At 30.7% G+C, this 16,781-nt stretch overlaps 1 protein-coding gene across 1 annotated transcript; it reads left to right on the top strand.

Moving 5' to 3' along the window:
* Positions 1-1,006: 1,006 nt before the first annotated feature.
* Positions 1,007-4,734, top strand: LOC141714931 (uncharacterized). Its single transcript, XM_074518426.1, has 7 exons — positions 1,007-1,193; positions 1,305-1,421; positions 1,502-1,945; positions 2,036-2,183; positions 2,368-3,383; positions 3,515-4,192; positions 4,265-4,734. The coding sequence occupies exons 1-7, from the start codon at positions 1,007-1,009 to the stop codon at positions 4,732-4,734; spliced, it is 3,060 nt and encodes a 1,019-aa protein (XP_074374527.1).
* Positions 4,735-16,781: the final 12,047 nt, after the last annotated feature.

Genomic DNA, 16,781 nt, shown 5'->3' with positions numbered 1-16,781 from the left:
TTATTAGATTTATGTTCTTTAAATCGTGTTAATTTTTTTTTTGTAGAAGCTCCCCTTTTGAGTGGACAGATGCGGACACGCAAGCAACGCAAAACAGACCCCAATGTATTTTGTGTTTCGAGGTCTATTTCTTTTGAACAAGACATTTTAAACACTGAATATGATACTACAGGTTAAAACCTCAAAATTATGAAGCATTCATACATTTACTTTATAAATTGTAATATAACGATGTTGCAATTTTAGATGGAGAGTATACAACTAATTGCACCCCCCAACATGTTGATGCAGAGTTGTTTTGGGACGATGGTAATGAAATTTAATTTTGCATTTTTTGGATTGTTGAAACGGCATACATTATTATATTTCATTGTTGCAGATATTGATTTTGATGATACCAATGTTGAAGATGTTGACCTTTCCAGTTCTACAGGTTGTATTTTTAATGTTGTATGTATATTTTATAAATTTTTATTTAAATAACCTAATTTTCCCCCTTAATTGTACAGTTCCTCAAGGTTATGTCTCCTTAGGACCTCCAACTGAATTTTGTTCGAAGTGTAAAGCTGTAATGTGGAAGGAAGAAAGGTCAAACAAGCATGTGAAGAAAGGAACTGCAAAATTCAGTGTGTGTTGTGGTCAGGGTACGATTAAACTACCACCCACCCCCGTTACTCCTGAGTATTTGCTGAATTTGTATAATCATCCCAAGAAGGGCCCTGCTTTTAAACGTAACATACGCTTATATAATTGTATGTTTGCGTTTACGTCAATGGGTGGAAAAGTAGACTACTCCGTAAATTCTGGTAGAGCTCCTTATGTGTATCGTCTCAATGGACAAAATCACCATGTGTTTGGCTCCCTAATACCCAATGAGGGAGAGGATCCCAAATTTTTCCAGCTCTACGTCTATGACACTGAGAATGAGGTACAGAACAGATTAAAATGGTTTAAAGTTGATGATGATCAAGGTGTGGATGTTGATGTTGTTGAAGGTTTAGTGTAAATGTTGGACAGTACTAACCAGTTGGTTAAGAAATTTCGTAAAGCCCGAGACCGTTTCAGAAATGACCCTGTACAAGATCTTACAATAAGGCTCAAAGTTCATCATTCGGAGAGTGGTCGTCCAAATAATATGGGTCCTTCCAATGAAGTGGCGGCTATTATGGTTGGCAACATTGACACAAACTGCGGTGAGCATGATATTATACTGTAGAAGACTAATAATGATATTGAACGGATAACCAGTGTTCATCCGAAGCTCATGGCACTACAATACCCTCTTCTCTTTCCGCTTGGTGAAGATGGATACCACAATGAAATTCCATATGTTGACTCTGAAACTCAGAAGAAAAAGAAGCGTAAAAGAATAACAATGAAGGAATACTATGCGTACAAGTTACAAGTCCGAATTCAAGAAGGTATTTTTCTATAGTTTATTTTGAATTATAAACTATTTGTTTGCAGTTATATAATCTCCACCAATTATATACAAATGCAGGTCTGCATGTTCGTTTAGCAGGTAGATTGTATCAGCAGTATGTTGTAGATGCTTTCTCATGTGTTGAGCAAGCCCGTTTATGGTTGCTGCACACTCACCAACAAAATCTGCGCAGTGATTTATATAGTAGTGTTGCTAAGAAATTTGTAAATGGTGAGACTACAACATCGAATGTTGGTAAAGGATTTATATTACCTGTAAATTTTCTTGGTTCAAAAAGGTACATGCAGCAAAATTTTCAGGATGCCCTAGCTGTATGTCGTTCTGTTAGACATCCTGACATTTTCCTCACAATGACTTGCAACCCACTTTGGGATGAAATTTTGCAAATGATGAAGCACTTACCTGGTTGCTCTCCCCAAGACTCTCCTGACATAATATCACGCGTGTTCCATTTGAAGCTTGAGCAGTTATTGGACGATATTAAAAAGGATAGTTTTTTTGGTACATGTATTGGAGGTATTTTATGTATGCTATAAATAATTGAAAACAATTTTATATATTACATTGTTTGTAGTTAATTTTTTTTTGCAGTGGTGTACGTAGTTGAATTTCAAAACAGAGGTTTGCCTCACGTGCATATGCTCATTTGGCTTAGTGCTGAATCAAAGAAGGAGTTGTCTTCAAATATTGACAAGTTTGTGAGTGCTGAGCTTCCCGACCCCGATTCTGATCCTGTTGGGTTTGCTGCTGTTAAGTCTTTAATGATGCATGGACCCTGTGGTCTTCAAAATCCAAAATCACCCCGTATGAACAAAATGAAATGCACAAAACATTTCCCCAAAAAGTAATATTTCTTATCAACCTTAATGTAATTTTATTTTCAATTTTTAAATTTAATTTAATGTCCTGGATTTTGGTAATAGGTACTGCTCGGAGACTTACTTTGATCAGTCCGGTTTTCCAATTTATCGAAGGCGTAAAACTGAGATCACTGTAGCAAAAGGAAAGTGTGAACTTGATAATGGATGGGTCGTACCTTACAACAGGGACCTGTTGGTTAAATACCAATATCATATGAACGTCGAGATATGCTGTCATGCACGGAGCTTGAAATATTTATTTAAATATTGTCTAAAAGGCCATGATCGTGCTACTATAGAAATCACCTCTCGGATAGCTAATAAGGACAGATACGATGAAACTCCCATTGATGAGATCAATGCTTATTTTGATGGTCATTATATATGTGCATCTGAAGCGGCTTATCGAATTTTTGGGTATCATATCCATTGTCGGTCTATATCCGTGCTTCGTTTAGCATTTCATCTTCCTGGTGAGCGGATTTATACTTTTTCAGAGTCTGAGGTCCTTGCTAAAGTTGTTTGTCATGAGAAAAATAAACACAGCCAGCTTGAAGCATTTTTCCATTTAAATAGTAAGGATCCCAAAGCTAGAAATTACACGTATGATCAAATTCCTGAACATTACGTTTGGAATGAGGTTGACAGGTTGTGGACTTTATGGAAGAAAGGCCGACAAATTGGTAGGCTTTTGTATACGCATCATACTGCCGGGGAGTTGTGGTATTTATGTCTGCTACTTTCAAACATACGAGGTCCTACTTCCTTTCAATCGCTGAAGACTGTAAATGGTATACAATACAGGACTTTTAAAGATGCATGCAAGATTTATGGATTATTAGATGATGATAATGAGTGGCACTTTGTTTTAGAACAGTGTGCAATTAGTGGATTACCATGTCAGATTAGGCAGCTATTTGTCCATATAATAGTTAATTGTCAAGTATCTGACTTGACAATTTTATGGGAAAAGCATTGGAATAACATGGTTGATGATCTTATCATTCAGAGAAGGCACATCGCTGGAAATGACGATATCGTCTTTTGTGATAGGCAACTGCAGTATTTTGCTCTTGCTGGTTAGTTTATTTTACATATGCACTTTTTCCTCAATTATGTAAAAAGCAAACAATACTAAGTCTATCATAATTTTTCCGCTCAAAATTATTCTCTGACCATAATTAAACTTCTGTATGTTAAATTTTAACAGAGATTGATAAGCTGTTGAGGTCTATTAGAAAGTCATTGAAATATTTCAAGCAATTACCTCAACCTCCTGTGGACTATCTTCATACTGGAACAAATAATTTGGTGATTGATGAAACATCATACAACCTATCTGAAATGGAGGAAGAGTTTAATAAACTGTTTCCCAATTGCAATCCCGAGCAATTACAAGTTTTCAATGATGTTGTGAAAAGTGTGCAGAGTAAGGTTGGTGGTGTTTTCTTTGTCTATGGCAGTGGTGGATGTGGCAAGACATTTTTATGGAAAACCATAATATATAAATTAAGATCTCTTGGCTTAATTGTATTACCGGTTGCTTCTTCAGGCATAGCCGCAACACTAATGTCGGGTGGTCGAATGGCTCATTCTCGATTTAAAATCCCAATTGTAATAGATGATTGTTTCTCCTGTGCCATTTCTCATGACTCTGACATTACAAAACTTATAAAGCAAACCAGCCTTATAATATGGGATGAAGCCCCAATGCAACATAGATATGCCTTTGAATGTCTTGATCCGTCTCTAAGAGATATAATGAGGGCTGTTGATCAAAGAAGATATAATATGCCGTTTGGAGGCATTACTGTTGTGCTTGGAGGGGATTTCAGGCAAATACTTCTCGTAATAACTCTCGGATCTCATGGCGATGTTATGTCTGCATGTATAACAAACTCACCTCTTTGGAAACATTCGAAGATATTGTTATTGCATCGTAATATGAGGTTAAATTAAGGTAGAAGCGAAGAAGAGATACGAATTTTGAAAAACTTTGCTGATTGGGTGCTTAAAGTTGGTAATGGTCAGATTCCTCCACCAAAAGATATTGATTTTAAACCTGAGGAAGATGACATTCTGATTCCACCTGCTTTTTGTGATCCTGAGTTGAGTAATTCCATCCAGAATATGATCAAATGGACGTATCCTGAATTTTTGGAGAAATACAGGTTTTCAGATTACTTAAGTGAAAGAGCCATATTAACTCCCACAAATCAAATAGTCAGTCATCTTAACTCTCTAATTGTTGACACTATTCCCAGTCCTGAGATAATCTATTACAGTGTAGACCGAGCTGAAGATTTTGGTGGCACGGCGTCCGAGCTTAGTTTTGCCTTTCCTCCTGAATATTTAAATTCAATAAGTATTCCAGGCCTTCCACCACATGAATTGAAGTTGAAGGAAGGTGTTGCCGTTATGCTTATGTGAAATTTAAATCAAACGCTTGGCCTTTGTAATGGTACGAGGATGATGGTCACCAGATGTTTAACCCAATGTGTAGAGTGTGAAGTAATCTGCGATGCATTTAAAGGCACCAAGCATTACATCCCGAGAATGGAGCTTCAACCGACAGACACAAAGTTACCTTTCAAGCTTATTAGAAAGCAAATGCCCTTACAAATTTTTTACTCGATGACCATCAACAAGTCGCAGGGTCAGTCTCTCCAAAGAGTTGGTTTGTTCCTCCCAAACCCTGTTTTTACCCACAGTCAGTTCTACGTTGCTGTTAGCCGAGTAACAACGCCTGTTGGATTGAAGGTGTTTATCGATGCTAACAATGGGTCCTCAACAAACATTACCAAAAATGTTGTATACCAAGAAGTGTTTTATAATTTTCCAAAGGCGTAATTATTTCCTGTCTAAATCTACTAGAGCAAGGCTTCTAAATTTTTGAAATGCAAATTAGTAGTAATTGCAATCTGCTTTAATTTTATTTACTACCCGTCAAATTATGCCAAAATCCTTTTTTTTTAATTTGATATTTTCTTTTTTTCCAAACTGTGATATGTTTAACCCTCACTAACAGAAGGGAGGTTTGTTTATTAATTTTTTAATGTTATGTCAGTACATTATATGTTTCCAAGTTTTGCACTGGCAAGGCTTTTTCTTACTTAAATACAGTAGGCTGTAACACTCCACTAAGTAACCTATGCAAATATTGTTTCTTTGAACTGGGAAAGAATATGGATGTCGTCCCTTATCACTCTCTCTCAAATCTGCAACCTCTCCAACCCAGTCAAAGAAAGATAAAAGTGCAAGTGTCAAGGAAATGGAGAGACTACAATGTTCCTCTTGCTGTTGAAACCGGTCTCCACTTGGTTGTTATTGATTCAAATGTAAGTTTTTTTGATTTTACAATAATTTAATTTCATTCTCCCCTTTCTAATAAGAATTTATTTTCTTTTTGGTAGAGGAACCGAATGCATGTTTGGATTCATTCTTCTTTAGATGATTCCCTGAATCCTATGTTTGAGGAGGGTCAGACATATGAAATTTGTAATTTCATTGTAACCCCATTCAGAGGAAAGTACAAGTGTATTGATGGGGTGAATCACATCATTTTCACACACATGACAGTTTTCAATGAACTTTCACAATCTCAAAGTTTGTTGCTTCCAGATATTTTTCAATTTAGTCATTTCTATGGTATAGATTTGGCGAATTTCCAAGACAACCACTGCATTGGTAATTTCCTGAATATAATTTTTTTTGTTTAGAAATTTTCCAACTATGTTTTATCCCTTGCTAAAACAATTTTCTATTATGTAATTAGATGTTCTTGGGATTGTGCACAAGAGGAAGTCTCTCAAATGTTTCACTAACAGGAACAATGTAGAACAAACCTTGCTTGAGCTAGTAATCAGTGATACAGTGTGAGTAGTTTAATGAATTGTTAGTTCCATTTTTGGATGTATTATTTTTAGTTTGTAGACATTAAAGTTGAATCTGGGATTCTTTGTAGGACTCATCTTACAGTCCGTTTGTGGGATGACATGGCTTTAAAATGTAACAGTGCTTTAAATGACTGTGCCTTTCTCCAACTGCATCCTACCATCATCATTCTTTCCAGTTGTAAGATGGTAAAGGACAAGTACCAAAGTGCAGTTATTCTCACCGACGGACTTGCAACAAAGTTTTACATGAATTACAGTCATGCTAGAGTTCTTTCCCTAAGAAACAGGTATGTTTCAGAACTGTAATTCGATAAACATTTAGGAAGACAGTTAATGTCACTGAATTATTTCTTCCTAACAGGTTCCTGGGTGTTCGCGACATTTAGGTGGTGTTAACCATTGCATTGGCGTATGAGACTTCTTTCTTATGTTTTATGTTGCGAAATATATATGTCTGTAATAGCACCTCACTTTCCCCCAAATGTTGAATAATCAGGTTCAACTTAATATGTCTTTTGTATCGAACTATGGAACTTTTATCTTTGCATCGAATTTTTATTTTTGAGATAACCATTAATATATAATTTTGAATTTTTTGTCAATTTGTTTTTTTATATTACATTCGACATAATATCAAATAAGTTCCATATTTATGTAGTTCCTTATTAATTTATGTTTCTCACAATATATTTCGATTGTATTTGTTCTTTATTAATTTTTTTTTGAAACATCAAAAATCTTGCATCAATCAATGTGTTTAGCTTCATTATCATTTTTACTTGTGTTGCCCAATTACAATTTATTAGCGTATTAATAAAATGCTATGATTGAAGTAGTTAATGGAGTACCTACTTAATCGAATTTCTTTAACTGAAGCAAATTTGATCAGTCCATATTATTCTATGAACGGTATGATATCATGCATAAAACTATTTGATTAGTGTAATTGATTATTTATCTTGATCGTTGTACAAGCGGTTCGTCCCGCTTGATTCCCTACATAACAAATGTTGTTCCATGCATTTCTAGAGTTTTACTAAATTTTCTTAGATTCATATAGGTTTAATGAAAAAAGAAATGTAAATCTCTTTTTGTAAGGGAACCCCAATTTAACAATCCAAAATTTAGTTTGAGATTTTAAATTCACTCTAAACCATTACATATACCACATATGAAATCTAAGAAAATAAATTTGTACTAAATTATATATCTTCTACACCAAGAAATAATTATGTATTTGAATTACTATGGAGTTTGTATTGCTCGAGTCCATAATGAAAAAATATAGTCCCATGCATGTGTATGAACTTACTAGATTTCCTTAAACTGGAACCTCTTTAACTAATTAAAGAATGTAATACGAATTTGTTCGTAGAACCCCAATTTAACAATCCAATTTTTAGTTTTAAATATAAAATTCTACCCCAACAACAACATTTACCCAAAATTAAATCTAATAACATATTTATTAATTTACTTAATTTTTTAATGTCTATACCAACATTTTTATAATTTTTTAAAATACTTAACTAATATTGAAAAACTTAAAAATCACCTCAAACAACTACATTTTAGTACATATGAATTGTAAGAACATATCTATTTTACTAGATATAATCCTAATCCAATCCTTAAACTGTTACATGTATAACGGTAAAACAATTTAATCCATTTTCTCTAAGAGAAAGCCAATTGAGCAATCCAAATTTGAGGAGGAAATGTTAAATTCACCACAAAGGGTGACATAAACCTAAAGGTTAGGTTTTTTAAGAGAACGCTTATTTAACAATTCAAATTTTAGGAACAAATGTTAAATTCACCCCAAAGATTGACACATATCTAGAGCGTGCAATTTGGTACACGACACATGAACACGACACGAAACGACACCGAAAATACGTATATAGGTTTTAAACATATATAAATATATATATGTAAAAACATATATATTTATATATACACTCTCCATATTTCATTAAATTATACATTAAAATAGATTTTTTTTATATTATATATATATATATTATATTAATTTTTTATTTAATATACACGAAAAGTACACGGAAAGTACACGACACGATTCGAATCGGATATGGGTTTCATATATGGGTACACGAAATCATTTCGTGTCGGATACAGGTTTTATGTTTACGTACACGAAACACGAAATTACACAACACGAAAGTACACGACACGACCCGATTGCCCTCTCTACACATATCCAATATGAATTTTAAGAACTGATTTTTTTATAATTTATATTTTCTATATCAAGAATTAATTTTTTATTTAGAATACTTAATTACTTTCTCCAAGATATAAGCTTAGTACTTGGCTTTAATAAATAAACATTGTTCCAAAAATGAGTGGCAAATTATTTTTCTTACCGAAAAATTTGACAAGTTCATATTTTACAGGATAATTAAATATTTGGTTTACTAGGATTTGACCTATAAAATAGAATTCAGTTCTTCTATTTAAATCAATCGAAGATAGCTTTGTTTTTTTCAAAATGTAATTTACTCCACAATGCACAACTCATTTTGCAGAGAGTGATTACAGAATTGACAGCCTTTGTAGTGTAAAGTTATGGTGGTTGTAAAACAGTAAGAGTTTGATTAACTGAATTGACAATTCCATAGATTAGGTAGTATTACTGTGCACATGCGTATTCTTTAATTCATGTATGATACATGATGTATCTGTCATGACTGTCCACTTTCCTTCAGTACATTACTACACGTCTGCTGCCATTAAATTTATTTAATCGAACACCCCTACGAAAAGGCGCATGTACTAGGACAAAAGGCAATCTTTTTAACTTCCCAATACTTTATCCCTATATATACCTTGCTGCTCTTTTTAAGCAAGTACATACTTTACTCAGCTTTTTACCCAAAACCCTTTTTGTAATGGCTTCTTCCTCTGTTCCCAGGTAAAGTATGTTTCTGAACTGCTATTTGTTTTTGTTTCTTACTATTTTTTAACAATAACCATTATTTAATAACAATGTATTATGTTTATTGTTTACAGGCAAACAACTAACAGTGGTAACAACTCTGGCTCTGAAGATGACGAAGTGATGCGCAACATTGATGCTTATCAATATGACCCGTGTGAGAACATTGAGAAGTCTGTGGGCAACTTCAACATCAACATTGCAACAATTCGTGATCAGATGCAGGAGCTTGCCAAAACTTTCAAAGAATTCATCGACAACTTCACTGAGCAGCACAAGATCTTGACAGAGAACATGAAACTCTTGAATTTGGAAGCCATAAATATAACCAAAGAGATCAAGGAGACCATGTACAAAGAGGACTGAAAGAAGATGATGATATTATATTAAGTTACTTATCTAGCTTTTTTATTAAGTTCTGCATGTGATTGTGAAGGGTTTCTCTAGCTGAAGTGGTTGTAATTTTTAATATTTAACGAAGCAAATTATTGTTAAATATCAACATGTACCTGTTGCCTTATATAAATCATATTTAATCCTTATGGATCATAACTACCTGGTCTTGAATATTTTTTTGTATATTTTTTCCATTTTTGGTTCGTTTTTATTTGATCCTATAATTATTTATAAAATTTAAAGATATAACTCGCTTTATATAGTTTTAATTCATTAAAGATATTAGAACCTAAATAAAGAAGCGATTTCACGATTTTAATGTTCACTTAAAAATAATCAGGAAAATTGAATATATTAATTGATATGATCAAGAAGCTTAATTGAATGAAACCAAGTCTTATGTTGTTGAACCAATATATAATCTGAAGTCAGAACAAATGACATAAATAAATTTTAGTCCTTTTTTTAGGATTGGGTATAAGTGCATGTTATTATATTATTACACGTACAAGTACTATGTAAGACGGAATAGTTGAAGTTCACTATTTTAGTATAGATAAGGGAGATTTATTTGTTTGCTTCTAAGACAGCAGAGGCTACTACATGCCTCTAAGGTAGGGCCATGATCAAGTCGCCCTACATCTGAAGGCTTTTCAAAGAACCCGCTATATAAATCTGTGTTTCCTCGGGGAAATAAACAAAAGTATAGTTTTATTTCTAATCACTAGGAAATTCCAACCCAATTCAATGTGTGTATGGACTTAATACCAAAAATGAAAATTTAAATCAAAAAGAATTATAACAACTTAAATAACCAATCCTAAAAGTTTTAATCTTAAATTTGTATTCATAAAAAATATTTTGAAGCCAAACTATTGTAATTAAAAAAAATATAAAATTAGAATTTTCACAATTAAACACCATAAATTAATAGTTAATAAAACTCTCAAACAATTTATTTATGTTAGACTAAGTAAGCCGTACTAGATAGACCGTAATATTACATTATAATCCCCCATTATCACTTATCTTTAATTATTACATTTATTTTTTATGATTAGGTTGGTCATGTTTACTTACAAAATTGCTTTGAAACACGAAATCCCAATGAAAAATAAATGACTTCTACAAGTGCTGGTATTGCAACTATTTATTTAGATTAAAATAATTAATCCATTTTTATTATGAACAATAGAAAATAACAAATTAATTTTTATTTCCCAGAGGTCGGCAAATTTATCTATCAAGGAAAGTTTAGAACCATTCATATTAACAATGCATTTGCTTAAATCTTTCCGAATTTCGTCAATTGCCTCTATTTCAACTAATATTTTGGACAATAATAATTAACCAATTTCGGTTATAATTAATTTTGGACAAGTATTATTTATTTCATAATTTTATTAAAATTGGACATATTTTTTCGACCACATAATAAGAGTAGTTCTTCCCTATGTAAATTTTATCGAAGTATTATTTTCTAAAATAAGTAATGAAGACCTCATTAAATTAAAATAGTGAAATCATTACTTAAATACTAATTTTACGTACATATAAATATGTTGTAATCATTTTGAATCTCAACCAGTAATACTTGATATGTTTCGATTTACATCTTAATTCCCAATGTTGTTTTTTCCAAAACTGGGTAATCACCATTTTTTGGTTATTTTTTTTTCTAACACAATTCCAAATAGGTCATTTGGCTGCGGATGCCAAATTAAATAAATTTGAAACACTATTAATTATTAAAAGGTTGGGAAGGTAAATGTTTCCTTGAAAAACTATCAAGTTCTAGCCCCTTGAAATGGTTGTTTTGGCATTTTGTAATTTTGCTAATAATAATTAACCAATCTTTGTTATAAATAATAGCCAATAATAAATCAAGTTTTATTTGTACCATTTTGCGAAGATATTAGTTAATAGAAATATCAAACAATTCGTTTACCTTAGACTAAGGGATTCGTAGTAGATATTTTTCATATTACATTATAATCCCCCATTATAACTTCTATTAATTGAATTATTACGCCTGTTTATTTGAGATTAGGTTAGGCATGTATACATACAAACTTTATTGGAAACACGAATGCCAAATAAATGGTTACCTGAATTCTACAAGGGACAGATTTGCAACTATTTCTTTGGAGTAAATTCATTAGCCATCTTTGTTATCATTAATAGAAGATAACAAAATTAGTTTTATTTCCAAGTGATTGGCAAGTGCCCCTATTTCAACTAATATAAATATGTTGTAATCATTTTGAATCTCAACCAGTAGTACTTGATATGTTTCAATTTATATCGTAATTTCCAATGCTGTTTTTTACAAAACTGGATCATCACCACGTTTTGGTTAAATTTTTTTCTAACATAATTCGAAATTGGTCAGTTGGCTAAGGATGCCAAATTAAATAATTTTGAAACACCAATAATTATTAAAATGTTGGGAAGGTAATTTTTTCCTTAAAAGGGTTGTTTTGGCATTTTCTATTTTTTCTAATAATAATTAACCAATCTTTGTTATAAATAATAGCCAATAATAAATCAAGTTTAATTTAAACCATTTCGCGAAGATATTACTTAATAAAATTTCAAACATATCGCTTTCGATAGACTTAGGGAATTGTAGTAGATATTTTTCTTATTACATTTTAATTACCCATTATAACTTCTCTTTAATTGAATCATTACGTCAGTTTGTTTAAGATTAGGTTAGGCATGTATACATACAAACTTGGTTGGAAATACGAATGCCAAAATAAAAATACTTGACTTCTACAAGGGTCGTATTTGCAACTATTACTTTGGAATAAATTCATTAACCCATCTTTGTTAATAAAATAGAAGATTACTAATTAATTTTTATTTCTAAGCCATTAGGAATATTATCTGTCAATGAAAGTTTAAAACCATTCCTAAAATTTGGAATTATCCGTAAGGGATCGGCAATTTTTTCTGTTAATGAAAGTTTAAAACCATTCCTACAATTCAGAATTATCCGTATTATCAATGAGATTGATAAAAATATTCATAACTTCTACAAAGCCCTGTATTACATTTTTTATTTTGGATAATAAAAATTAACCAATCTTTGTTATAAATAATAGACATTATAGTATTTTTATTTTGGATAAAAAAAATTAACCAATTATTGTTATAAATAATAGACATTATAGTCAATTTTTCCGAATAGGTCATTTGGCTGCGGATGCCAAATTAAATAAATTTGAAACACCATTAATTATTAAAAGGTTGGGAAGGTAAATGTTTCTTTTAGAAACTATCAAGTTATGGCCCATTAAAATGGTTGTTTAGGTATTTTGTTATTTTGCTAATAATAATTAACCAATCTTTGTTATAAATAATAGCCAATAATAAATAAAGTTCTATTTGTACCATTTTGCGAAGATATTAGTTAATAGAAATATCAAACAAATCATTTACCTTAGACTAAGGGAATCGTAGTAGATATTTTTCATATTACATTATAATCCCCCATTATAACTTCTCTTTAGTTGAATCATTACGCCTGTTTGTTTGAGATTAGGTTAGGCATGTATACATACAAACTTTGTTGGAAATACGAATGCCAAATAAAAAGTACCTGAATTCTACAAGGGACAGATTTTCAACTATTTATTTGGAATAAATTCATTAGCCCATCTTTGTTATCAATAATAGAAGATAACAAAATAAGTTTTATTTCCAAGTGATTGGCAAGTGTCCCTATTTCAACTAATATAAATATGTTGTAATCATTTAGAATTTCAAGCAGTAGTACTTGATATGTTTCGATTTATATCTTAATTCTCAATGCTGTTTTTTCCAAAACTGGATCATCACTACGTTTTGGTTAATTTTGTTTCTAACATAATTCCAAAAAGGTTAGTTGGCTACGGATGCCAAATTAAATAATTTTGAAACACCAATAATTATTAAAATGTTGGGAAGGTAATTTTTTCCTTAAAATGGTTGTTTTGACATTTTCTATTTTTTCTAATAATAATTAACCAATCTGTGTTATAAATAATAGTCAATAATAAATCAAGTTCTATTTAAACCATTTTGCAAGATATTACTTAATAAAATTCCCAAACATTTCCTTTACGTTAGACTTAGGGAATTGTTGTAGATATTTTTCTTATTACATTTTAATTACCCATTATAACTTCTCTTTAATTGAATCATTACGTCAGTTTGTTTGAGATTAGGTTAGGCATGTATACATACAAACTTGGTTTGAAATACGAATGCCAAATTAAAAAATACGTGACTTCTACAAGGATCGGATTTGTAACTATTAGTTTGGAATAAATTCATTAACCCATCTTTTTTAATAAAATAGAAGATTACTAATTAATTTTTATTTCTAAGCCATTAGGAATATTATCTGTCAATGAAAGTTTAAAACCATTCCTACAATTTAGAATTATCCCTAAGGGATCGGCAATTTTATCTGTTAATGAAAGTTTAAAACTATTTCTACAATTCAGAATTATCCCTATTAAAAATGAGATTGATAAAAACATTCATAACTTCTACAAAGCCATGTATTACATTTTTTATTTTTGATAATAAAAATTAACCAATCTTTGTTATAAATAATAGACAGTATAGTATTTTTATTTTGGATAAAAAAAATTAATGAATTATTGTTATAAATAATAGACATTATAGTCAATTATTCCGGATAGGTCATTTGGCTCCAGATGCCAAATTAAATAAATTTGAAACACCATTAATTATTAAAAGGTTGGGAAGGTAAATATTTCCTTGAAAAACTATCAAGTTATGGCCCATTAAAATGGTTGTTTTGGCATTTTGTAATTTTGCTAATAATAATTAACTAATCTTTGTTATAAATAATAGCCAATAATAAATCAAGTTCTATTTGTACCATTTTGCGAAGATATTAGTTAATAGAAATATCAAACAAATTGTTTACCTTAGACTAAGGGATTCGTAGTAGATATTTTTTATTTTACATTATAATCCCCCATTATAACTTCTCTTTAATTGAATCATTACGCCTGTTTGTTTGAGATTAGGTTAGGCATGTATACATACAAACTTTGTTGGAAACACGAATGCCAAATAAAAATTACCTGAATTCTACAAGGGACATATTTGCAACTATTTATTTGGAATAAATTCATTAGCCCATCTTTGTTATCAATAATAGAAGATAACAAATTAAGTTTTATTTCCAAGTGATTGGCAAGTGCCCCTATTTCAAATAATATAAATATGTTGTAATCATTTTGAATTTCAACCAGTAGTACTTGATATGTTTAGATTTACATCTTAATTCCCAATGCTTTTTTTTCCAAAACTGGATCATCACAACGTTTTGGTTAATTTTGTTTCTAACATAATTCCAAAAAAGGTTAGTTGGCTACGGATGCCAAATTAAATAATTTTGAAACACCAATATTTATTAAAATATTGGGAAGGTAATTTTTCCCTTAAAATGGTTATTTTGGCATTTTCTATTTTTTCTAATAATAATTAACCAATCTGTGTTATAAATAATATTCAATAATAAATCAAGTTCTATTTAAACCATTTTGCAAAGATATTACTTAATAAAATTTCCAAACATTTCGTTTACGTTAGACTTAGGGAATTGTAATAGATATTTTTCTTATTACATTTTAATTACCCATTATAACTTCGCTTTAATTTAATCATTACGTCAGTTTGTTTGAGATTAGGTTAGGCATGTATACATACAAACTTGGTTTGAAATACGAATGCCAGATTAAAAAATACGTGACTTCTACAAGGGTCGGATTTGCAACTATTACTTTGGAATAAATTCATTAACCCATCTTTGTTAATAAAATAGAAGATTACTAATTAATTTTTATTTCTAAGCCATTAGGAATATTATCTGTCATTGAAAGTTTAAAACCATTCCTACAATTTAGAATTATTCCTAAGGGATCAGCAATTTTATCTGTTAATGAAAGTTTAAAACCATTCCTACAATTAAGAATTATCCCTATTAAAAATGAGATTGATAAAAATATTCATAACTTCTACAAAGCCCTATATTACATTTTTTATTTTGGATAATAAAAATTAACCAATCTTTGTTATAAATAATAGACATTATAGTATTTTAATTTTGGATAATAAAAATTAACCAATTATTGTTATAAATAATAGACATTATAGTCAATTTTTCCGAATAACATTGTAAACAAATGTGGTAAATATACGTTTGTTTTCCAAAGTTTTGTTATTGCAACAATGATTTATGTATTCTTTTATACTGTTTTACTTGGTTCATAAGTTATTAGTTAGCTTTTTGCAAATATAATTTTTAATTTTGTGGCTAAAAAATACACTTCTGTGTCGCTTTAACACTAAATATTGAAAACTCTAAAAAATTTTGCAAATCTAATTTTGAATTTTGTGGCTAAAACTACTACTTCTGTAATTGAAATAAGATTTTTAATTACTATGTTTTATCCTAATTTACTGACCTGAAATTCGATTATTAAATGTTTGATTTATTATTATTTTAGGACATTTGATTGATAGAAAAGGTAGTGACTGAGGCCACCATCTTCATAAGGCATTCACAAACTAATCTACTATACCACAGGGCAAAAAATAGAAAAACACTTCATTCACCGATGGGGGGAAGAAATCTAATAAATTTGTTAAATCTTACTACAGAGAAAATTATTTACTCTGTAAGAGTCAGGGCACAGGCAGTTTGGAAGGGCATTAACAGGACAACAAACGAATTTAGGGGTTTCAACATTATCTTTACTGACGAGCAGGTATTGTAGATTTACTTATAGATGGATGTAATTAATTGTTTCCAACCATATCTGAATGTAATGAATTGTTTTTTGCTGCAGATCTGTAGAATACATGCATTTATTAGTGATAAGCTAAGTGATTCCTTTGCACAAGAACTGAAAGAAGGTCAGGTATATCTACTCAGTAATTTCAAGGTACTCAAATATATAGGGGATGAACTCAACCTCTGTGTCAGGAACGAGAAACATATTTATTTTGACAACCAAAGTAAGTTGAAATTAGTTGAAGAAGGAATGTCAATAATACCCAAGTACGCCTTTGATCTCTTTAGTCTTCAAGATGTTCCAAAGTTCGTCACTTCTAAGCGTTTCTTAATTGGTAAACCTCTAGTTTAAACTTTGTTATAAAACAATATTTGTGTAATTCCTCTAACTAATATTTTAATT

Source organism: Apium graveolens, chromosome 3 (assembly GCF_009905375.1).
Source record: "Apium graveolens cultivar Ventura chromosome 3, ASM990537v1, whole genome shotgun sequence".
Classification (NCBI taxonomy): domain Eukaryota; kingdom Viridiplantae; phylum Streptophyta; class Magnoliopsida; order Apiales; family Apiaceae; genus Apium; species Apium graveolens.
Note: the sequence above shows the minus strand (reverse complement) of the source record. Positions and strands in the feature narration are given on the sequence as shown.